The sequence below is a fragment of the Chelonoidis abingdonii genome, chromosome 20 (assembly GCF_003597395.2).
Source record: "Chelonoidis abingdonii isolate Lonesome George chromosome 20, CheloAbing_2.0, whole genome shotgun sequence".
Taxonomy (NCBI): Eukaryota; Metazoa; Chordata; order Testudines; family Testudinidae; genus Chelonoidis; species Chelonoidis abingdonii.
The window spans coordinates 24,121,509-24,145,344 of NC_133788.1; the positions used below are offsets into that span (position 1 = coordinate 24,121,509).

Sequence of the window (23,836 nt, forward strand, 5' to 3'; positions counted from 1 at the left end):
GTGTGGATTCTTCACAGCCAAATGATGTAGCTATGTTGACCTAAGTTTTAAGTGTAGAGCAGGCCTCCATATGGAACAGAACCCAGCCATGCTAAGCTGCCTGCCCCGTACACACAGCAGCCACCTGGGCACTCCAGGATATGCCCCTGCTGGGCCCACTGATGCAGTGGCACCTGGGCACAAGTGAGACTGCAGCCCTGGGCACTGACCCATCTCCTGGGTACCACAGGTAGCGAAATGAGTCAGGAGCGTATTTTAAACAATGCAATTTCCATTCCCACCACTCCACCTGGGGCTCTCCCTGCCCCCCCAGCCAGCGCATGCCACCACCACTGCCTGGGGGAGCACCCCCTGCTGGAGCCAGGAGAGGCATCCATTCTCCACCCAAAATGGATTCCTGCTGCTGGCCTGGGGCAGAGAGGGTGAGTCAATGTGCAGCCTCAGATCTGCTCAGTAGCTACATCTGGTTAGAGACATTTCTGCTTCCATTTCTAATCAGATTTCAAGTCAGCAATTACATTTCAAAGCCTTTCATTCAGCTGCCCTAATGGAGTGAGGGCTTGGAAAATGAATTCAGACGTAAAACTTGACTAGATTTTGTCCTTAATTGGAGAATGACATTTTGGAAGATCAAAGCTAATTTGTCTGGAAAAGTTAGCCCCAGAGATGGGGCTAAATAAGAAAATAACAACTCAGACAGGAGCCTGTGGAGTCGCACAGGTACAACAGCCAGTGCCACAGCTGGGACTCACCTGCAGCAGCTGGACACCCACATCTGCAATGGAACAAGAGCCCACAAGCTGCACCCGCTGGAGTTTCTCTCTTGCACTAGGAGAGGGCAGGGCCAGGGAAAGGGGTTGGCCTTGAAAAGCCCTAGTCTACACGAACATGGTGTGGAGCCTGAATCCTCCTCCCCGGAAAGGTGGGAGGGCAGGAAATTGGAAGGCAACATATTTAATACTGATGGAAGGAAACCCATGATTAGCCTGCAGAACTCCCTGCCACAAGACATGGCTGGGGGCAGGAGCTCCACAGGAGTGCAGTAGGGATCAGGCATTTCCTTTAGGCAGAATGAGGATTTACTGAACAGCTCTGACCCTTCAAGCCAGGGCCTGAGATGCCCATTCTCTAAGCAGCATGCCCCAGACTTTCCAAGGCCAAGCCCCTCTTCAGGAAATGAAGCCAGTCGAGCGTGTCCCCTGCAGACCCTGTGGCCTCGCCACTCTTCAGTTGTTCCCTGAGGGGCGTTGGTTCTTGTTGCCTCCTTTGGAGCCGGTGACTGGGCTAAAGGAAGCCCCCCCTGGGCGGCGCTGGCAGTTCTGTGTGCCTCTCACCATGCTGTGTGTCTACAGAACCCACCAGAGCAGCCCCCACTATGCCACCCTGGTGCAACGTGCCCAGTGCCATGCCAGCCAGGAGTCAGGGCTGCTGCAGCTCAGCACAGAAAGCCGGAGGGGCCTGTCACTCAGTCACAGGATGCCTGGAGAAAACATGTAATGGCTCCATGCTGGCTCTGAGGCATTAGATCCAAGCACGGCCATCAGGCACTCCCGAGGCTCTGGGGAGAGAGGGGCAGCGCAAAGACAAGGCCAGGCCAGGCCGGGCAGGAGGAAGGGAGGCTGGGGCCCGCCAGAGGTGAACTTGACCAGGGAAGCAGCAGGTCCAGCGTGGGCTCCTGCCAGAGAGCAGTGTGGAAGGATGGGATGTGTGTGAGGGGCCCTCCCCTCCCCACAGCCCTGCGCTGTCACCAGGATTCCATGCACCGTGCACTGACAGGCCATCATCCCCCTGTGGGCTGGGGTGAGACACGCCAAGCTGGCCTCCGGGAACGTGCCCCCTGTTACAGCCCAAGAGTCAGCTCCCCCCAGCACAATGGGCCAGCGATCCCGATGCAGGCCATTCAGTCACTGTGCGTGCTAACCCGAGGGGGTGGGCACCACCCCGTCCCACTTCAAGCTCCCAGGCAGGCTCAAGAGGCAGCATGAGCTGTGGGTCACCTGCCTCACACACACACTGCCACTCTGCCTGGGCTCCCCCTGGGTGGGGTCGTTTATTTATTTATTCTGCAGCTCACTATATTCACAGTACATTAAGCATTTCCATTACCTAAAATAATTAGGTGATAGGAAGCGAAGTGCTCCCTCTAATTTGCTGTCCTTAAATAAAATTAATGGTGCTGTGATGTTGGGGTCCGGCCATTCGTCTTCTCCAATTATCTGCCCGCCTTTCCATCTACTATCTAGTCTAATCTACGACTCAATTATTCCTTCTGCGCTACAAGCACAAGCCGCTCTGTGAAGAGCCTGCCAGGTGAGTCCTGTCTCCCCTAGGTCTGGAGCACAGGGAACCACCTCTGCCAGATTCCCATTCCCCCTGGCACCCTGGAGCGCAGAGAATCCCAGGCTCCTCCGAGGTTTCCATAGCTCCCTAGACGCGCATGGGGCTATATAAATGGGGGAAGAGGCCTGGTCCACGCATAGGTTTTGTATCGCCTGAACTAGAGGACTTAAAAACACCCTTCGTTGAAGTGTTTGCAAGGAACCCTGGTACTTACACAACAGCATCTGTGTCCGGCCCCAGCCGGGGAGACGTGCAGCCCAGGATCTCACCTGGTGAGAGTGGCTTGCACTGTGGGATGGTGACTTTGTATTCAGAGCGCAGCTCTTGGGAGGCTGCCTGTGGGGAAGAGACAAGGGGTCAGAGACAAACATGAAGGACAGGGCTTCAGGGTGGGCTGGGCTGAGAACAAACTGCCCCAGAGGCTGAGGGAGGTGGAGAGGGATGGAGCGGCGCAGCGGTGTGTGCTTGGAATACAGCCCCTGACAGACTGCACAGGGCATTCCCAGGCTGCCTCATCACATCTCCACCCTCAGACTCTGTGTCCTTGGCCTAAATGCCTGGGCCCCTGCCAGCCCCCAGCAGCAGGCTCCGCCAGGGGTCAGCTGAGGGGCCCTGGCATGCAGGAGGGTGCGTGGCAGAGGTGAGGTCTCCAGGCAGGGCTGGGGTCGGCTGGAGCAGTGAGAACTCGCCTGGCCGAGTGAACTGGCCCTGCCTTGGCGAGGGAGCGTAAGCCAGATGCTGGAAGCCACTAGCAGACGCATCAATTAAAATACAAGAGAAAACGTTTAACGCTTCAATGACCCCATGTTTAGACAGACACGGCTCAAGAGGCTCATTCATCTCTCCCGTCCTGCTGAGCCGGCCATTCACAAGGAGCAGCTAATCTGCAGCCAGACCTGCCAGCGGCTGCCAGCGCTTCCCCTGCCACTACCAGCATCGCAGCAAAATGCCAAGTGCTCTGCTGCCTGCCCTGACATTTACAGGGCCGGATCCCCTGGGACGGTGGGGGCGCATGGCCATGAAACATTGATCAGAGTTATTACAAAGCACTTGATGAATATTATTGCAGCTACTCATTAGAGGGGAACTGGCGGCTCTGAGCAGTCGCTGAGGCTGGAAAGAGAGACACCATTTGACACACAGGTGTGTACCCTGCACAGGCCCTCCCCCGACAGGTGTGCACCAGGCACAGTCCCCCGACAGGTGTGCACCCTGCACAGCACTGGCAGGTGTGCACCCTGCACAGCCCCCCCAAAAAGATGTGCACCCTGCACAGCACTGACAGGTGTGTACCCTCACAGCACCCCCAAAAGGAGTGTGCACCCTGCACAGCCCCCAAGAGATGTGCACCCTGCACGCACACTGACAGGTGTGCACCCTGCACAGCACCCCACACAGGCTCTGGCAGGCACCTGCCTGCCACATGCAGTGCTGTACTCTGCAGCTCCTCCTGGAGGGGGCTGCAGCCCCAGCAGAAGGAGTGCTGGTCTTCACACACACGGAACTGTTTTAGGGCCATTCAGAGTGAAATGCTTTGAGAAAAGCAAGTTCTTCCCCTTCCCTTCCTTCACCCTGGCACCGCGCCCATGAGCCCCAGCCCCAGGACAGGAGCAATCCCCACCCCCTGACACTGCAGCACCCAGGCATGGAGGCTCCCACAACTGCCCAATTTCCAGGCTAACATGGATCTGATAACATAAAACATAAGAAACGGCCGTACTGGATCAGACCAAAGGTCCATCTAGCCCAGTATCTGTCTACCGAAGTGGCCAATGCAGGTGCCCCCAGAGGGTGAACTAACAGGCAATGATCAAGTGATCTCTTCTCCTGCCATCCATCTCCATGCTCTGATGAACAGAGGCTAGGGACACCATTCCTTTACCCTTCTGCTAATAGCCATTTATGGATTAGCCACCATGAATTATCCAGTTCCCTTTTAAACATTGTTATAGTCCAGCCTCACAACCGCCCAGGTAAGGCATTCCACAAGTTGACTGTGCGCTGTGTGAAAAGAACTTCCTTTTATTTGTTTTAAAACCTGCTACCTATTAATTTCATTTGGTGACCCCATAGTTCTTGTTTTATGGGAACAAGTAAATAACTTTTCCTACCACTTCTCCCATCAACTCATGATTTTATATACCTCTATCATATCCCCCTTAGTCTCCTCTTTTCCAAGCTGAAAAGTCTAGCCTCTAATCTCTCCTCATAATGAGACCCCTCCAAACCCCTAATCATTTTAGTTGCCGTTCTGAACCTTTCTGGTGCCGTAGATCTGTTTTGAGATAAGCAGAACCACATCTGTACACAGTATTGAGATGTGGGCGTACCATGGATTTACATAAGGGCAATATATATCTCTGTCTTATTCTCATCCCTTTTTAATGATTCCTAACATCCTACTTTGCTTTTTTGACCACCCTGCTGCGCACCGCGTGGAACATCTTCAGAGAACTATCCATGATGACGCCAAGATCTTTTCCTGATTTGTTGTAGCTAAATTAGCCCCATCATATTGTATAGTATGGGTAATTTTTTCCAATGTGCATTTACTTTACATTTATCCACATTATATCATTTGCCATTGGTGCCACATTCATAGTTTGTGAAGATCTTTTTGAAGGTCTCACAGTCTGCTTTGCGCTTAACTATCTTGAGCAGTTTAGTATCATCTGCAGACTTTGCCACCTCACTTTTTACTGCTTTCTCCAGAATTTATGAATAAAGTTTACTAGATTGGTCCTAGGACTGACCTTGGGAACACACTAAGTTACCCCTCCCATTCTGAGAATTATACCATTAATTCCCTACCCTTTGTTCCTGCCTTTTAAACCAGTTCTCAATCCATGAAAGAAGCCTTCCCTTTTATCCCATGACACCTTAAGTTAAGAGCCTTTGGTGAGGGACCTTGTCAAAGGTTTTCTGGAAATCTAGTACACTATGTCCCACGGATCCCCTTGTCCACATGTTTGTTGACCCCTTCAAAAACTCTAATAAGATTAGTAAGAACACGATTCCCTTTAACAGAAACCATGTGAACTTTTGCCCAACAATTTATGTTCCTCTATGTGTCTGACAATTTTATTCTTTAAATCTGTGCGGATTGGTCCTGCTTTGAGCAGGGTTGGACTAGATGACTCCCTAGGTCCCTTCCAACTCTGATATCTATGATTCTATGATCTTATGTTTCGAACTAATTGGCCCAGTAACGACGTTAGACTTACGGTCTGTAATGCGGATCGCTCTAGAGCCTTTTTTAAATATGGCGTACATTAGCTAACTTCCAGTCGTTGGGTTCAGAAGCCGATTTAAAGGACAAGTTACAAACCTAGTTAATAGTTACGCGAATTCACATTGAGTTCTTTCAGAACCTTGGGTGAATGCCATCTGGTCCCGGTGACTTGTTAATGTTGAGTTTATCAGATAATTCAAAACCTCTCTAGTGACACTGCAGTCTGTGACAGTTCCTCAGAATCTGTCACCTAAAAAAACCGGCTCGGGTTTGGGAATCTCCCTAACATCCTCAGCTCGTGAAGACGAAGCAAAGAATTTGTTTAGTTTCTCCACATGACGTCTATGCATCTGTAACGCTCTCTTTTGTAGCTTGATCATCCAATGGTCCCACTGATTGTTTAGCAGGCTTCCTGCTTCTGATGTACTTAAAAACATTTTGTTATTACCTTTTGAGTTTTTTGGCTAGCTGTTCTTCAAACTCTTCTTTGGCTTTTCTTATTATGTTTTTACACTTAATTTGGCAGTGTTTATGCTCCTTTCTATTTATTTCACTAGGATTTGACTTCCACTTTTTAAAAGATGCCTTTTTATCTCTCATTGCTTCTTTTACACGGTTGTTAAGCCACCGTGGTTCTTTTTTAGTTATTTTACTGTGTTTTTTTTAATTTGAGGTATACATTTAAGTTGGGCCTCTATTATGGCGTCTTTAAAAAGCATCCATGCAGCTTGCAGGGATTTCACTTTAGTCACTATACCTTTTAATTTCTGTTTAACTAACCCCCTCATATTTTCATAGTTCCCCTTTTTTAAATTAAATGCCACAGTGTTGGGCTATTGAGATGTTCTTCCCACCACAGGGATGTTAAATGTTATTATATTATGGTCACTATTTCCAAGTGGTCCTGTTACAGTTACCTCTTGGACCAGCTCCTGTGCTCCACTCAGGATTAAATCGAGAGTTACCTCTCCCCTTGTAGGTTCCTGTACCAGCTGCTCCAAGCAGCAGTCACTTACAGTATTGAGAAATTTTGTCTCTGCATTTCGTCCTGAGGCGACATGTTCCCAGTCAATATGGGGATAATTGAAATCCCTCACTGTTATTGAGTTTTAATTTTGATAGTCTCTCTAATTTCCCTTAGCGTTTCATCATCACTATCACTGTCCTGGTCAGGTGGTCGATAATAGATCCCTAATGTTATAGTCTTATTAGAGCATGAAAGTACTATCCATAGAGATTCTACGGAACGTGGATTCACTTAAAATGTAGAATCAAATGAAGTAAAAATTTTCTTTCACATATAGTGCCACTCCCCACCCCCCCACAACCTGTTCTGTCCTTCTGATATCTTTTGTACCCTGGAATGATTGTGTCCCATTGATTGTCCTCAGTCCACCAGGTTTCTGTGATGCCTGTTATATCAATATCCCCCTTTATCACCAGGCACTCTAGTTCACCCAGCTTATTATTTAGACTTCTAGCATTCGTGTATAAGCACTTTAAAAACTTGTCCCTGTTTATTGTCTGCCCTTTTCTGATGTGTCAGATTCCTTTTTATGTGAATGTTCCTCGTCTGATCCGGCCCTTACATTATCCTCTTCCATCCTCTGCTCCTGACTATAACCTAGAGAATCTCTATCAATAGACTCTCCTCTAAGGGCTGGTCTACAGTAGGGGAGGGGATCGATCTAAGATATGCAACTTCAGCTACGTGAATACCGTAGCTGAAGTCCAAGTATCTTAGTTCGAGTTACCTCTCGTCCCCACAGCGCGGGATCGACGTCCGCGGCTCCCCGTCAACTCCGCTCCCGCCATTCGTGTTGGTGGAGTTCCGGAGTCGACAGGAGCGCGTTCGGGGATCGATATATCGCGTCGAGATGAGACGCGATATATCGATCCCCGAGAAATCGATTGCTACCTGCCGATACAGCCGGTAGTGAAGACGTACCCTAAGAGAAGTCTCTGTCCGATCCACGTGCTCCTCTGCAGCAGTCGGCTTTCCCCCATCTCCTAGTTTAAAAACTGCTCCACAACCTTTTTAATGTTTAGTGCCAGCAGTCTGGTTCGGTTTTGGTTTAGGTGGAGCCCATTTCCCCTGTATAGGTCTTCCCACATCCCAAAAGTTTCCCCTAGTCCCTATGAATGTAAACCCCTCCGCTCTACAACCACATCTCATCCACACGATTGGGAATTCTGAATGCTCTGCCTGCCTACCTGGCCCAGCGCATGGAACTGGGAGCATTTCTGAGATAACGCCACCATAGAGGTCTCTGTATTTTAGTCTCTTCCCTAGCAGCCTAAAATTTGGCCTCCAGGACTGCCAAGAGAGGATATCGTGCAGTGTCGATTACGGGAACGTTTGCATGTTCCTGCGTGTGCTCCTTATTAAACCCACCCAGTCCCATTAGCCCTGGGAGCCCAGGGTTTGTACCGCAGGTACGACAGGCACTGCTCCAACAGCTTCTGGCCTGGGCTCCCTGAAGCAAGGGAGCAGGTGACCTGGAAGTCATCAGGCACTGGCTCCGGGAAGTTGTTGCTTATCTGCATTCGTAGGCATTGGGAGGCAGCTGGTCGTGGGAATGAAAGAGCCCCCCAGTGTTACCCGTGTGAGGCCCCAGGTCCAGCAGCCAGCCCAGCCCCACAGCTGTCTCACCTGCAGAGCAGAGACGAACTGGATGGTGCTGACGAGAGCCAGGCAGGAGCCACTGGGGAAGTTGAAGTGGATGGTCTCCACGAAGTGGGACGTGTCGATCTTGATATCCACAAACACATAGAGCATCCTCACCCCCTGCGTTGCGTCGATGGGAACTAGGGCCAAGGGGAGAGAGGTGTGAGCTCCGCTGGCTGCTCCAGCCCTGCAGGCCAAGAGCTGAGGCACAGGGCCAGAGGAGCATCCCTACTGCAGCACCTCCTAGCCCAAGCACAGGCACCAGCTGGGAAAGCAGCCAGAGAGGAGCTCGAGCCCAGCTGCTGAACCGTCCCCCCGGGGCCTGAGTGCAGCCATTATGTAAGGAGAGGGGCCGGCCCCACTCAGTAGCACTGCACTGGCTTGCAGAAGCCACCGGGCAGCCCCGTCCCCATTTTCAGAGACTCCCAGCTCACTGCCCAGTGCTGTTTCGGGTCATCTATTTACACTGAGGAACGTGTCACAGGCAGGCAAGGCTCCCGGGCCCAGGCACGGCGCTAGCCAGGAGATGGTGTGTGACTCCCTTGGCAGCGCCAGCCTACCGTGGCCAGGTCAAGGCGTGTAGCACGCAGCTGGGACAGCACTGGGAGCTGAGGCACGGCAGGCAGAGGAAAGCAGCACTCGGTCATTTCTCTCTGGGTAACGGCCGCCCAGGGAATCGATGAACACAGATCTAATTACCCCCCATGCTAAGGAGACCATGTCACCACGATTAAGCAAACAATTAAAGAACACGGGGTCCGCATCAACCCACAGCTCCACGCTCACTGCCCACTCCAGTGCCATTCAACTGAGCACAAGTAAGTGCCAAATTAATCCCTCTGGGTGGTGAGGGTTGTGGAGGGGCTGCAGGACCTCAGAGGGAGATGTGCCCTTGTCCCTCACAGAGCAGGGGGCATGGCACAACGGGCAGGGAGATCTCACTGTAACCAATGCAGGGGCAGGGTCACCAGCCTGCTACGGGCACAGGAGCTCTGCTCAGAACAGCCAGGGCATCAGCCAGCAAATCAATGGGGAAGGCACCAAGGGGTGCATGGCCAGCAGCTGCAATGCACAGAGCCAGCCCCACTGGCTCCTCGCTGGGACCAGACCACTGCCTTGCAGTGCCTGCCCCAGTCCACACTGCTGGGGCCTGACGCCCCAGTGCCACCCGGAGGCCCAGGAAGCCAGTGCCACAGCTTCACAGCAGGTGCAGTACATGCCCCTCTGGTTTCCCTGTAAAGCCGCTACACCCTGCCTCAGGCTCCTGGGGAATCCCGCCATGGGCATGGCACAGGCCTGCACCACATGAGCCACTGTGGGAGACCCAGTGCCCGTGGCTACCTGGCTCCGAACACCATAGGCCTCAAGCTTGCTAAGCACGGCCAGGCTGGGTCAGTATTTTGCTGGTAGCTCAGCAGAGGATGATCCCCTCTGCATCAGAGTGACCCCAGTGGCCCAGGTAAAGGCGCTGCCTTTCAGAGAGGCTGTAAAGGCCCCAACTTGTGGCAATGTCTGGTACATGTGCAGGCACTGGCACAGCCCCCTGCCTGGCCGGATCAGGCAGAGTGTTAGTCAGTCCCTTCCCATCAGCTCTTGTGCCGAGCTGCTTGTCCAGGAAGTGCTCCCCTACAGCAGTGGCTGCACTTCCCTGAAACGGTTGGGGACCTTCACCAGGACAGCCCGGTGCATAAAGCAGCTCCCACTCATGTGCCGGGGGAGATGCTAAGGAGAGACGCCCCCGGAGGGATTTTACTCTGGTCCCCAAAATGGGCCAAGCTGGGGGTCCCTTCAGGAAGGTGGCAGCATCATGTGAGCTCCTGCTCCTGAGTGCTTCTCTTCTTGCTGTTGTTAATCTAACAGCCAGGACAGACCACAAGTTTTTATGCCCCCAGGCTATTGACGCTGTCTCCCCCTGACCCTCGCTCCTATACTGCAGTGATGGACATTTGATCACTGCGGTCACTCTCCCGGACGTAGGTTGGGACCCTCCCTTTCCAACTCTGCAATATTCTATAAGAAATGTGATTATTAAAAGTCATTTCTATGCCCTGTAAATTCACCTCCCAGGGAGGCGACCCCATCTGGGGCCCATGATGCAGACACAGATGGAGGACCCACTCTGGGTGGGGCGCCTGGGCTGTCCTGCATGAACTCCCATAGGTGAGGACTGGACCCAGGGAGCCAGAGGAGTCAGCACCAGGGTTTAGAACTGGCTCTGGACTCAGCCAGACCCCAGCTCCCACGGCCCAGTGCCTGAGCCTCTGGAAAGCACAGACAGCCTCCTCCCCCCCCATGCCACACAGGAAGGGTCGTGGGTGACTGATGCTAGAGTGCATGGCAGGCCAGTGCCCAATGGGTGGGGATGCTCTGCTGTCCGCTGTAAATGCGCAGGGAGTGTGTCCTGCGAGCTCTTTGTGGTCAAGCAGGGCCCCTGGGTCACACAGCATGCTGCCATGCCAGCAGAGACACAGTCAAGCCCCAGGCCAGTCTCAGTGGGGTAAGGGCAGCAGAGCCCACCCCCCCTAAGCCAGGGGGTGGCTTCCTGCAGCTGGGCTTCGTCCACCCCAGGCTTGCCCTGCCCTCCATTACCCGGGGCAAAAATTCCACAGAGCCACCTTAAAACCCAAAGTGTCTTATTGTTATTTTTGGGCTGATTCCAGCCTGGGTGGACTTCAAAGTTAGCAGCATTTGGGACAGCAGCGCAGTTTCCATGGCAACTGAATCCGGAGTACCCTTCTGCCTAGTGAGCGCAGAGCTGCTCCTCGCCTGCCCTTTAAACCAGCCCTCACGGCCCCCACTGCCACCAGACCAGAGCTAGCACGGGCCCCAGGGCAGGGGAGCCCCAGCCAGACCCACCTCTTCTGCTCCCCTAGGCCTCACTCAGCACCTCCCTCCTGCTCCGGCTCTCACTCCCCTCTGCAGCACCTGGGACTGAGGGGCTGGGGTAAGGAGCTTTGCAGCCTCAGAGCCCCGCTATAAGGGGAGCCTCCCCTACCAGTGGAGAATGGCCACGTGATGAGGACTCAGGACTCCTGGGTTCTAATCCTGGCCTTGGCCATCCCCCCAAGTCCCATGGGGCGAGCACCGACCTGCCTTCCGGGCCAGGGAGGTCACTGATCAATGTGCATTCAGACATGCAGGAAAGGGGGCGGGAGTACCACGGTCAGCCGTGGCAAGTTTCCATCCCATCCACGTCCCTGTCCTGGGCCAAGGCGCTGCAGGTCCAGTGGTCTCACTGTTCTGGAGCCTGAACACACCGAAGCACAAGGTGCCCCAGGAGCGGGGCAGGGCCCTGCTCAGGTGCAGGGAAGCTCCCCCTTCCCTGCAGGCAGGAGGCGAGGGCGTTTTCTGAGCAGCAGCTGGAGAGCCCAGGGTGCCAAACACAGCCCCTTGGGGACAGGGGAGGGCTGCCAAGGGGCTTCCTTCGCCTGCCATGCAGCCCCCATCCCAGGCCTGGGGAGGGGGACAGACTGGGAAATGCTGCCTCCAAAGGGTCCCTGTGCCATGGAGGGCAGCAGCCCAGGAGGGAGGCATGACCCCCTCTCTCTCTCCCCCCTGGGAGGCGTTTGGATCCCACTGGGGGGGCATAGCCACTCTCCCCAACTCGGGCCAAAGCAACAGGAGCCTCCAGCTGGTCCTGATCCAGGTCCAGAAGAGGCTACAGCAAATGTCTCTATGTGAATGGGACTATGTTTTCCAGCTGGGAGCTGTTACCCTCAGCGCGCCCAGCTGGTTCGGGCCCCTCCACCAGCCCCTGGAGCACACGGTGCTGCTTGCAGCTCGGCTGGGCAGATCCTGTCTGTCGGGCAGCAACCACCTCCCCACAGAGTGGGAGCCCCAGCTCAATACATGGCCCGAGGGAGCTCACAAGCTGGCCAAGTGCCCCCAAGGGCACAGCACATCCTCCTGGCGGGCACCACAGCCCACTGCCCATGGGAGAGAACGACAGACAGCCACAGCTTGGATCCTGCAAGGCTGGGCTCCCCGTGCACGGCAGGGTTTGCTGCCATTGGCAAGGTCAGACAGGGCTGGGCTGGCTGAGGCTCTGGAGGAGCCCAGAGAATCCAGGCTGCCATTCACCTCTCCTAAGGCTCAGGAGTGGGTGAGGCGGGCGACCCACTCTCCAAGCTCCCCAACCCAGGTGGCCTGCGGGCACAGCAGGGATGATGTCTCGTCCCTGGGTGGTTGCTGGGGAGCCAGCACCCCGATGCTCGGCCACACGGATGCTGTGGCACACGCTAGGACAAACCCCTCACTGTCTTAATGCCTCCTGGACACACCAGCCCGGCTGCTGCAGCGCAGGGCTCGAGAGAGAACCTAAGACACGCCATTGCCAGTGCCGCACTCGCAGGCCTCTGCTCCCTGCCAGGCCCTCCATGGCCTGGCTCTGCCGGGCATCGGCACAGCCTCTGAGCCAGAGGGCCCCAGCCACAGAGCAGGGGCAGTGGAGAGCAGCAAAGGTTCCTCCCATGCAGCCTGATCTGCGGCCAGCGAGGAGGGAGCTTGGCCAAACAGACAACAAAGTCGCCCTGGGCCAGAGCAGAGAGATTCCCTCTTCAGGAGATTATGGACTCACCACTAAGCTGGGACTGGGGCCCGTCTGCAGTTCCCTGCCGCCCTGCGAGGGCGCTTGGCATGTCGCTGAGACGGGATGGGGTCTGCCCGGGGCTCAGAGCTCCCCACACACAATGCCGGGGCTCTGCCAGCATCAACCGCCCCTGCCACCCCCTGCCCAAAGCTGCCACTCTTCTGCTCCCACTCCTCCTACCCAGTGCCATCTTCACCACATTGCCCTTCCCTCAACCCCTCCCGGCTAGGGCCTGCACTGCCCACCCCCTAATGCCAGTGCCTGCCTCACCCAGTGCAGAAGCCACCCGCCAGCTCTCTAACTAATCCACTTTGCTTTCCAAGATCCCCCAGCCCCAGCGCAGCTCACAACTCTCTGCCTGCTGCAGAGAGCCCCTCACCGCTGACATCAGCTGCTGCACAGGCCCCAACCCCTCACGGTCTGCAGCTGCCACATCGACAGACTGCAGCCAATGACACTCAGCTCTGAGACTGCTGCCTGGGCATGGCCATGCCTGGCCTCGGGGGCTCACCAGATCATGGGTTCAAGAGCAGAGGAGCCTGGGCCTGGAGACTGGGGGTCAGGCTGGAGAGGGATCGGCCGGAGGACTGGGGGTCGGGGTTGGCAGGGATCAGCCTGGGGACTGGGGTTTGGAGGGGTTGTGGGGGGGATCAGCCTAAGGACTGGGGTTCAGTGAGCGGAAGGGTTGGCCTGTTTTACACTGGCTTTTCCCTGTGTACTGATCCTGACCCAGAACACCCCAAGGCACCAGCACCAAGACACCCCAGATTCCCCTTTGAATGGAGCCAGAGCCCCCTTTCCCCAGGGCTCCGCTGGCAGGGTACATACCCAGGCAGCTGTGTCCGTAGTGCACCATGAAGTCCGCCCCAAGGGCTCTGGCAGTGTAGTCATCCACACAGCACGCGCCATACGTCACGTCTCCCATCACCACCACCTCAGCACCGGTGAACCTGTGGGGAGGGCAGAAGGGACAGCGTGAGGCCAGCGCTGGGCTAGTGGTAGGGAGAGATGCACCAGGCGGCCTGGGGCTGTGCTGCCACGGGAGACCTTGCTCTGTGTGTGTGTGTGCACGTGTGTGTGTGTAAGTAACAGGCTGCTTGGTGGCCAGGGCCAAACCCTCCTGCACTTGCCTCAGGGCTGGGGTGATACCTGTCTGGCTGGCGGCCCATTTTTAGCCTAGTCTGACTGCAGAGCCGGCCTCAGCAAGCCACAGGAAACTACGAACATGTTCCACGGCCTGCCCGTTAACTCCCCTGCCCCAGCTTGGCATGAGAACCCCTCCCCCAGGGCTCAGGGACCCTCTCCCCTCAGCCCTGAGCCAAGAAGCTCACAACAGCAGGGTGAGAAAGGGGCCTCCTCGACCCCAGTGCTGGGCTCCTGGCAGCAGGACAGGGAAGGGCTCACACAGGGGGAGCTGGGGTCAGGTGCTAAGGCCTGAGGGAGGTCTGGGTCCACAGGAGCGTCGGAGCCCAGCAGAGCCTGCTCCAGGTGAGCGTCTCCCCATGGCCATTCCCTGACCGGCATTGCTGCCTCCGATCTCCGTGCAAGGCAGCACAGCAGGACAGGGATACATACCAGGCTCCCATGTCCTGCCATGGATCGCAGCTGCTGCAAACCCGCTCCCACAGGGGACCAGGACAGGCAGCGGGTACTCCTCGAGATGGCACCACGATTACACTGGAGAGAGGTAATCCACCCCTTCAATTGGGTAAAGCTGTTTGCAATTCAGGGGATTATCTGCTCATCAGATATTACACTGCCAGCTTCCCAACATACCAGGACGGGGAGAGAAGAGGCAAGGCGCTGTCAGTCTCCCGCCAGCATATCCTGGGGACGCCAAGCCTCCTGGAACAAACGCAGCACGAGCCAAGCAACAGCCAGGGTGAGCCCGAGTGGAAAGTGACAGACCCCATTCATGTGGGAGAGCCGCTTCCAGGATCCCAGCCCTGCCCCCCTCTATCCCGTCCCGCCAGCTCTCCAGCCAGGCCACAGCCCCACTTGGAGCAGGGGCTCAGATTTGATAAAGCCCATGTGTTTGAGGGAGCAGTGCTGGCTTCATCTCTGCACGGCTCCTGTCAACTGTGCCCACCCCACGCCTGGCACTGCTGGAAGGGTCTGAACCCCATCCCTGCTCAGCCTGCATACCCAAGGCTCCCCGTAACCCCTGCATCCAGCATGCCAATGGCACCTCACTCTTGTGTCTGTGGGGAGCAGACTGGGGCCCTTCTCCACTCGCAGAGAGGCTCCCAGGCACTGGCCCATTAGAGGAGCATCTGCTGCTTGGGTGGCACCTGGAGAGAACTGTGAGTCACACAGCTCCCTGTCAGCGCTCGCCTTCTGCTCCTGGAATGAGCCTCAGCGGAGGAAAAGCGTGCCCAACTCCCAGTCCCACACAGCCGGAGCAGAGCCAGAACCCGCCAGAAAGAGCAGCCATCCAGCTGGCACCCACGAGGCCAGGGTGGGGCTGCTTCTGACAGGCCCGGTGCCAGAGGCAGAGGCTGATCTGTGATTTAAAGACGCCACCTCTGTAGGTATTTTATTGCACCAGTCCAGGGATTATTAGCTTGGCCGCATGCCCGGGGAGCTGCTGTGGTATTTTAATTAGGAAAGCAGGTATTGTAATGACAAAGCCCTCGCCTGGAGGGGCTGGTTAAACCATATGCTAATTCCTTATTTACATCAGGTTTCACTGAGCACTTGCAGGAGCAGCTCTCCTCCTATTGCCTAGACCCTATCTCACTGGACCACTTCCTCCGGCCTCGCCTTCCCGAGGGGCTGGCCTCCCTGCGAGCACAGTAGGCTGGCTCACCCGACAGGGCTCAGCTGCCGGTGCTGGGCAAGGAGATGGATCGGGAGGGCCCATCTCACAGCGAGGGGCTTAGTCTGCGCAGCCCTTTTGCTCCTGGACAGCTCTGCTTAGGTAGCCAGCTCCGGTGCTTCCTGACATGGCCTCAGACCCCACGTTCCAGTGGGACCTCCTCTCAGGCAGGACCAGCCCAAGCTGAGTCCAGCAGTGGCAGAGGGGAAAGCCCAACAGCCCAGCCCAGCCCTTTGGGCCGTTCACAGGCCCCAGAAGGGGCAGTGCAGGCAGCGGTGGTGCACTCTCCAAGTCACTCAGCCTCAGGTGGCTGAGAAGGATGCCACGATGGGCCAGTCTCCACTCGACCCAGGAACCAGGGTGACTCTCGCTGTCTCATTCCAACCCACAGGCCAGCATGGGGGTATCAGATCCTGAGCACCCAGCTCTCTGGAGCACAGCAACTCACTGATGACCCCAATCAAATTCACACAGGGACTGGCCCCCAGGCTGCTCGGGTAGAGCCCCCAGCACGATGCCACATTGCAAATGCCGCCTGGAGAGCGGGGCAAGGAGCTATGTACCACTTGAGAATAGAAATTGTGGGCAGATCCGGCCAGATGGCAGGGGGGAGAAATCGCAGAGCGTGCTGAATATTAACAGCTCAATCGCATCCATCAGTGCCGGGGCAGGGAAAGAGATGGCGTCTTCAGCAAGACCTTCCCTGCACACACAGCAGCCCCCAGGTGTGGGGGAGCCCCTCCTCCTGCCCGGGGGACAAACAACCCTCTACAGAGAACCCCCCAGTTCCTGTGCTGATGGAGGCGCCACCTCTGCTGGCTGGCATGCTGCAGCCCTGGGCCCAGAATGGCCTGGCAGGGTGCTAGCGACCCTCAAACCAGTCTGTAGAAGGACAATGACACACACTGTCACGCTCCTCTGCCCTGAAAGTTCCAGCTCCTGCAGCGAGGGGACTCCGGCCTTCCAGACACAGGGTGACAACTGCCACCCTCCCCCACAGCGCGCACAAGGGGTGCCGGGCGAGGAGCACCCAGCAAACGGCTGCCCCTGACTCCAGGGGAGCCTCAGAGATTCCAGAATGCGGCTCTCGACCCCCAGCCAATCCGGACTCGTAGCCCCTCCTCTAATAAGTGGGGATGAAATAAACATGAATCAGACTCCACTTCTTGGACGGGCGGAGAGAGTGGGAAATTATTCATCTCCTTAAGATTCCGGATGGGGAGGTCTGACTCAGAGCGGCTGCCAGCTCTGCTTAATTTTTTATAGATGAAAATGTATGCAAATTGGCCCAAGCCCCAGAGAAAGTCCCTGGGGGTGCAGAGCAAGAAAGTGAAACAGCAACGGGGGGGCAGGGGAGCAGGCTGGGGACCTGCCCTGAGTACCCAGCTCCCCACAAGCTGTGGCTCTGCAACTCCCAGAGGAGTGGAGGGGGGAGCAGGCTGAGTACCTGCCCTGAGTACCCAGCCCCCCCCAATCCCAACTCTGTGACTCCCAGAGGAGTGGGTGGCAGGAGCAGGCTGGAGACCTGCCCTGAATACCCAGCCCCCTCGAGCCATGGCTCTGTGACTCCCAGAGGAATGGGTGGCGGGAGCAGACTGGAGACGTGCCCTGAGTACCCAGCCCCCTCGAGCCGTGGCTCTGTGACTGCCCCAGCCTGGGAGCAGGACACAGCTATGGGGCTGGGGGTGCAGGGAAGAGGGTGCAGCAGCAGGAGGGGCACATGGCCCAGCGAGGTAGGAAAGACCAGCCTTGGCCACCCACGCTCAGAGTGGGAGGGGAGCAGGGCCCTGCTTGTCCCAAGCCCCATGCTTGTGCTCCTGCCTGTGCCCTGGCCCAGCATGGAAACTGCAGCGTGAGGACAGCTGCTGGCGGCTGGAGCTGGGGAATAGCAATAACCATCTCCCAAGACAGATCCCAGGTGAGTACTGCAGTGCTGCTACTGCCTGCCCAAGCCTTTCATCCAGCTACAGAGGAAGGAAACTTCAATTAGCAACCACCTGAACTGACTCAGTGCAGAGCAGACCCACCTCATGCCCTCCATCCGGCACCAGCACCACCTGCTCTATGCCAGGCCTGGGGCCGAGGGCAGTGGGCCAAGGCACCCCACTGAGTATCAACCCACCTGCCAGGAGCCTACTGCTCTTCGGCCACAACAGCAGCGTTGCCCTGAATTATACAGCAGCCGCTCCACCCACTCCCAGCACAGCCTCTCCCACCCACTCAGCAGGGAGCTCATGAATATTGAACACTAGGGAGGTTATTCATCTTCCAGCTCAGTGTGAAAAACCTCCCAGCCTGCGCATTTCTCTCCTCTTCCAACTCAGTCCCTATCTCCTCCCAAAGGCCATCTGCAAAGTGCCCCATTCAGCACAGACAGACCTGCCCCGAGCAGCCCCCCAGGTACCTCCGACACCGGCATGGGGGCGAGTGCATCACACCACCAACTCAGGGGATGCTGCCCAGCGCCCTGCCTAGAGGGCAGCCGGGCAGATTTCCAGGCAGAGGAGAAGAGGGAGCTCAGAGCTACATGCACTATGACAGGGCCAGCCCAGCCTGCTGCCCAGGGCCAGCCACTAGCCGTGGCACCGCCGCTGTCGCTCAGGCTGCTCTGACTGCAATTCTGCTTTTCACACCAGTCCCCAAAGCAGCTCCTGATCCCGTGGCTGATGGAGGCTGGGTGCCCTCCAGGGGCAAGCATGGCCGAGTGAACTTCAGCGCACTCCTGGGAGCAGCAGGGTGAACATGCAGACCCAGGAAGCAGCCACCCAACCCAACACGCTCAGGCAGAAAAGCAGTTTAACCAGGGCACAGGTACCCAGAGTCCTGGGCTGGTGGCCACTCGGACAACGCAGACCTGTGCCAGGCCTGACTAGGGTTGCCAGGTGTCCGGTTTTCAACCGGACCCTCCCCAGCCTGGTAACAATGAGCAAGAGAGTGAGGGCGGGGGGAGCAAACGATGGGGGTGAGCAGAGTGGGGCCTCGGAGAAGCGGCAGGGCAGGGGTGTTCGGTTGTGTGCACTTGGAAAGTTGGCCACACAGCGGGGCCAAGAAATTAGTCAGCCCAACCCTGGCCCCAGAACAGACAGACTGGCTGGACACTCCTGCCCCCCCCCCAGTGCAGACTGCATATGGACCAGGCACTCGCTCCAGATACCCGTTTAGAGCTCCCCATCCCATGCCAAGGGCACCGCTGCCCCACCCCTTCTCAGCAGTCTGCCCTGGCATGGCCCCCTCTCCTCCGCTGCCCCCCAGCAGCCAGCACCATCTCTGCCAGTGAGCATACACCCTCCACCTGGCATGTCTCTCCCGGCGGTGCCCAGGGCGGCTGGAGCTGAGCTCTAACGAGTGGCTCCGCGTTTCACTGTGACTCATGCTAATCGGGGCACTGGGCTCTGCTGCTCAGGCAGGTTGGGAGATGGCGTTGAGAGTGACTGGGGCCTGGGGCTCCCGAGGACCAGGCCAGAAAAGGGGGACCAGGCAATGCAGGCTGGAGTGGGGCCTGGAGTCCATCCTGCTCCCCCTGTGGCCTGTCCTAAAGCCACCATGCTGTGCCAGGTAGGATCAGAGCGACTGGGCCCAGCCACTGCAGAGTGAGCCAGCACTGCAGCAGGACGGCGATGCAGGAAGCCAGGCCAGAATGAACACGGAGAGCCCCTGAGGCAGGGCCGATGCAGGAGCCGACAGCATACGGGGGCGGGGGCAGAGGCTCTGGGGAACTAACACACATGGCCAGGGTATATGGTGGGGTAGTGGCTGATTACAAGGTACAGGACCATTCGCCCGGCCTGGGACACCTGGGCACAGTGACGGGGGAGGAGAGAAGGCTGAATCCCACAGCAGGGGAGAGCCGGGCACGGGGGCAGGGCCTGGGGCCAGGCTGCTGGGCAGGGGTGGTTTCCCTGCCATCTCCTCAGCCAGGAGGCACCCGCAAGAGGAGGTTTAATTGCTGCCTCAAGCAGCAGCAGCAGCAGCACAAGGGCCAGAGACCGGCACTGAGACACGCCAGACAGTGGGGAGCCCGCCGGGTGGGGCCCGGGAGCTCGGGTGTGATGGGCTCCAGGGTGCAAACACTCACTGGGGTCCTTCCCCCATCCCTCCAGGCGCGTGCTGGCTGGAAGGTCCTGGAAAGTGGATTCCCTACTAGAGAACCAGAGAAAAATGTATTTCATTAGCGGGGAGCTAGTCACCAAGCCACATTAACAGGCTTCCAACTTCATTAGCACAGGCAGGCTGCATGTAATTAAAATAATGAGCTTGCAATTTTACTGCAAACGGCTTTGGAACAGCGCTGCTGCAGCCGGGCAATTACAGTCTGCGTGCGGAAGATGGCCCCAGAGCATCTGCAGGCTGCAAGTGGGTCATGCTGCGAGATGGGGCCGCCCAGAGTCCTGCTGGCATGACCCCATCACCCTCTCTGCAAGTGGAGGAGCCCTGGTTCTGCACCCACATCCGCTTAGAGCTCCCAACCTTCCTCCCCACACTGGGCAGGGGGGTCACCCCTCTGGTACCTACACGAGGTACCTACACATGGGGGCCCCTCTCCAGCAGCCTGCACAACACTCAGGATGAGCCTGCGCTGTGCGAGTTGGGCCAGAGAAGCCTTTGCCATTCCTGCTGTGTGCAGGAGCCTCCAGGCCCAATGTCCCAGAGGGGACTTGAGATTCCCACAGCCACCTGGGTCGGTCCAGGACCAACCCTCGAGGCCTCAGGCCTCGCCCCTCACCACAGGAGCTGCAGCAGTGCAGTGCCCCCCTGTGCTGCTCCCACCCAGCCAGGCAGCGCACAACACAAGGCACGTCCTGAGAGGACAGCACAGAGAAGCACGAGGGGCAGGCGTGTGGGAGGGGGACGCCACAGGCGGCTCCTGCTTGCCAGAGGCTGAGGGAGAGGAGAGCCTGGCAGGGCAGAGTGTGACTAGAACTGATCTGCCATGGATAGGACCAAGCTCTCAGCACGACGCCAGTGTCAGGGCTTGGTGGTTCCAGAGCCCAAGGCACCGGGCCGGACTCGCTCCCTACCCCAGCGACCATCCCCGCCCTGCGCCATCACCCCCCGCACTGGGGTTTGCAGCAACTCCGNTGTCCCAGAGGGGACTTGAGATTCCCACAGCCACCTGGGTCGGTCCAGGACCAACCCTCGAGGCCTCAGGCCTCGCCCCTCACCACAGGAGCTGCAGCAGTGCAGTGCCCCCCTGTGCTGCTCCCACCCAGCCAGGCAGCGCACAACACAAGGCACGTCCTGAGAGGACAGCACAGAGAAGCACGAGGGGCAGGCGTGTGGGAGGGGGACGCCACAGGCGGCTCCTGCTTGCCAGAGGCTGAGGGAGAGGAGAGCCTGGCAGGGCAGAGTGTGACTAGAACTGATCTGCCATGGATAGGACCAAGCTCTCAGCACGACGCCAGTGTCAGGGCTTGGTGGTTCCAGAGCCCAAGGCACCGGGCCGGACTCGCTCCCTACCCCAGCGACCATCCCCGCCCTGCGCCATCACCCCCCGCACTGGGGTTTGCAGCAACTCCAGTGAAGTGAGAACTTCATTCCATCTTAACGATGCTGTTGTGCGGTTAATGATGATAATTAAAGTCCCCTGCACAGCACACCACACACATTGGGAACAGTTCAGCGCCATTAGCGAGCTGGGCCGTGGGCCTGGGGAACAGGACAGCACTGCGCAACACAGCAGGCCATGCAAAGGGACACCTTGCAGGGGCAGGAGCTGCTGTCAGCTCCGGGGCCAGAGGCAAGTGCCCCAGAAAATCCCTCCAGCCCCTCTCCAGCCAGGCGCCCAGGCTGTAGAGTAACTCCTGGGCAGCACAGTGTTAGCGAGCTCGGGACGCTTGCTCAGCCCTGGCCCCATCTCTGCCCCAGCACATCCACCCTGGTGTCTGATGCAGAGCCCCAGGCTGGGAGGGCCGACGGGCCCCAGGAGGCCGCACCAACTGGCTGAGGCATCTCAGAGAGTTTCAGACGCAAGCCAGTTGTCAGAAGCCTTTTTGCTCCTCGTTATCTCCCTTTTCTGGTTTACAGGGCCTTTCAAGCTGCGCCAGAGCCATTTGCCGCTCTGCACGTGCCAGCCAGGCCCCATTCCCAGCAAGCGCAGACCCTGCATGAGACGCTTAACTCTTCACTGCCCACCAGAGAAAACATGACTTCGCTTGGCCCCCTTGGAGTCTCCAGCCAGTGCACGGGCAGGGACGGATGGACAGTGGATGCCCATCAAGATGCATGAGCTCCCTGCCCCAGGCTCACCTCACCCAAGGGCTGCGGGCTGCCCGCCCCGCCCCACTGTCCAACTGCTAACACACAACATGCGCTCCCAGCTGCTGCCTCCCACCCCCCTGTAGTCCGGCAAGCTGTGTGGGGCACTATGGGGCAGAGTCCATTACAATGCAGGGCCCAGGGCCAGCCCCTGTGTACAACACCACAGTCAGCGCACCCCGTCCCCCTCACCCCTGCACCCCTAGAGAAAGAAGCTGTCAAATTCTCCTCTTCCACCCCACTTGCCATCCAGCTCTGCAGGACTCTGGGGCCATCAGGAAACATTTGGGCTGCTCCACAGACTGTGCTGCATGGGGGCCCTGCCACAGGGCTTACGCTGCCCATGCAGAGCCCTTGAGGCCCTCTCCCCTCAGGGCTGGGACAGTGGGAGCACCAGCTGGCAGCCCAGAAACACAGGGAGCAGCAGGGCTGGGCCACACCTCCCAGGACTTCGCAGGCCCATGGAGTTCCCCAGCCCCAGAGGACAATCTGCAGCTGTTTCCTGCCTGCTCAGAGAAGCCAGTGTGTTAAGAGGAGGGATGGCCGGGGTGGGGGAGAGAGCTGGGAGCCCAGGTTCCAGTCAGATCTGCAGGGGTCCCCTGTGATTACCAGGAGCTGGTCACACTGAGAGAAGAGACAGGGATTAGCAACCGCAGCCCCTAATGCTTGTAGCTTATTAACAGGGAATCAAGAGCCCAGCTGCTGAGCCTGCTCCAGCGCCTGCCCAGAGCCCATACTGGCCCCCCGAGCAGGGAACTGGCTCTCCGGTCACTCGGGCCTTGGCACACAGCTCCCCATGGCACGCAGAGCAGGGGCTGATCCAGGTGGGGGCTAGCTGGGTAGAATCATGCACCCGCTAGCCTGAGTGGGGACCCGGGCAGGGATCTACTGTACACGCCTCTCCAGCAGCTGCCTGGCCAAGCTCCTGCAGGGCTGACTTGCACGCTCCCCCCACACTCCCCTCCAGGGACCAAATCGCATCAGCCCTGATAAACAGAGCCAATTTGGAACTTTCCAAGATAACATCATGATGCGATTTCCAGCAGGCAGCAGCCCTGCCAGCTCAGCGGGAACAGCGCCGCAGCACACAGCTCCCACACAGGGCAGCAGCGAGCTGAGGACACCACAGCTCCCAGAGGTGCTCAGAGCACGGTCCAGCCTATGACTGACAGAGACCTCAACTCAGCCACAGCCACATGGCGTTCACAGCACTATGGGCAGCCCAGCTCAGCCAGTCATGGTCTGGCCCAGCGGGATCATGGCCCGGCCGAATCACGGCCTGGCCCAGTGGGGTCAGCATCCCACAACCTCGCCCCTGGGCCCGCCTCAACGCAGCGAGGTCACGCCCCAGCACTGAGACCTGCATTTAAGCCAGTCGTCAGGGTGCTGAGCTCTGCAGGTTCTGCTCTCGCTCCAGACGTTCTGGGCAAAGCTCCTGCTCCTTGGACGGAGAAGTGCAGTTTGTTAGGAAGTAGATAACAAAGACAAATCTATTAACACTAATTAACGAGGCCTTGCACCAATCAATTCTGTAAGTGTGCTGTACATTTCAAAGCTCTATGCTCAGTCTGTCACGAGGCAGCTGCGGTACTGGGCTAACTGTGTCTTCATTTAGCTCATAGTCCCGCGGGGCGCAGCCAAGCCCTAAGGGGCCAGGCTCTGGGGCCACAAGAGGGACAGCTGCAGCCTGATCTCAGAGTCCCAGCCCACTGGAAGAGATGCAAGCCCCTCCCCTTCACACTGCAGGGAGGGATCCCCCAGCCAAGCTACCCAGTCTGAGCCACCAGCCCCCTTCTCCCCACAGAATCTCACATTCATCTCTCGCACTTGGGCCCTTCCCCACAGCTGGCACTGGGAGAGCCTCGGCATCCCTCTCCCCGCCCCCAAGACAATGGAGGCCCCTCCAGCTAGCCGGAGCTGACAGCAGCAGGACGG

At 57.7% G+C, this 23,836-nt stretch overlaps 1 protein-coding gene across 1 annotated transcript in view; it reads right to left on the reverse strand.

The window, feature by feature from the left end:
• DPH1 (diphthamide biosynthesis 1) overlaps window positions 1-23,836 on the reverse strand; it is a 61,080-nt gene that overhangs the window by 12,125 nt on the left and 25,119 nt on the right. Inside the window, exons 4-6 of the mRNA XM_075073963.1 lie at window positions 13,657-13,778; window positions 8,226-8,380; window positions 2,555-2,676 (exon numbers count right to left, since the gene is read on the reverse strand). Coding sequence (XP_074930064.1) covers window positions 2,555-2,676; window positions 8,226-8,380; window positions 13,657-13,778 — 399 coding nt within the window. The remainder of the gene's footprint in view (window positions 1-2,554; window positions 2,677-8,225; window positions 8,381-13,656; window positions 13,779-23,836) is intronic.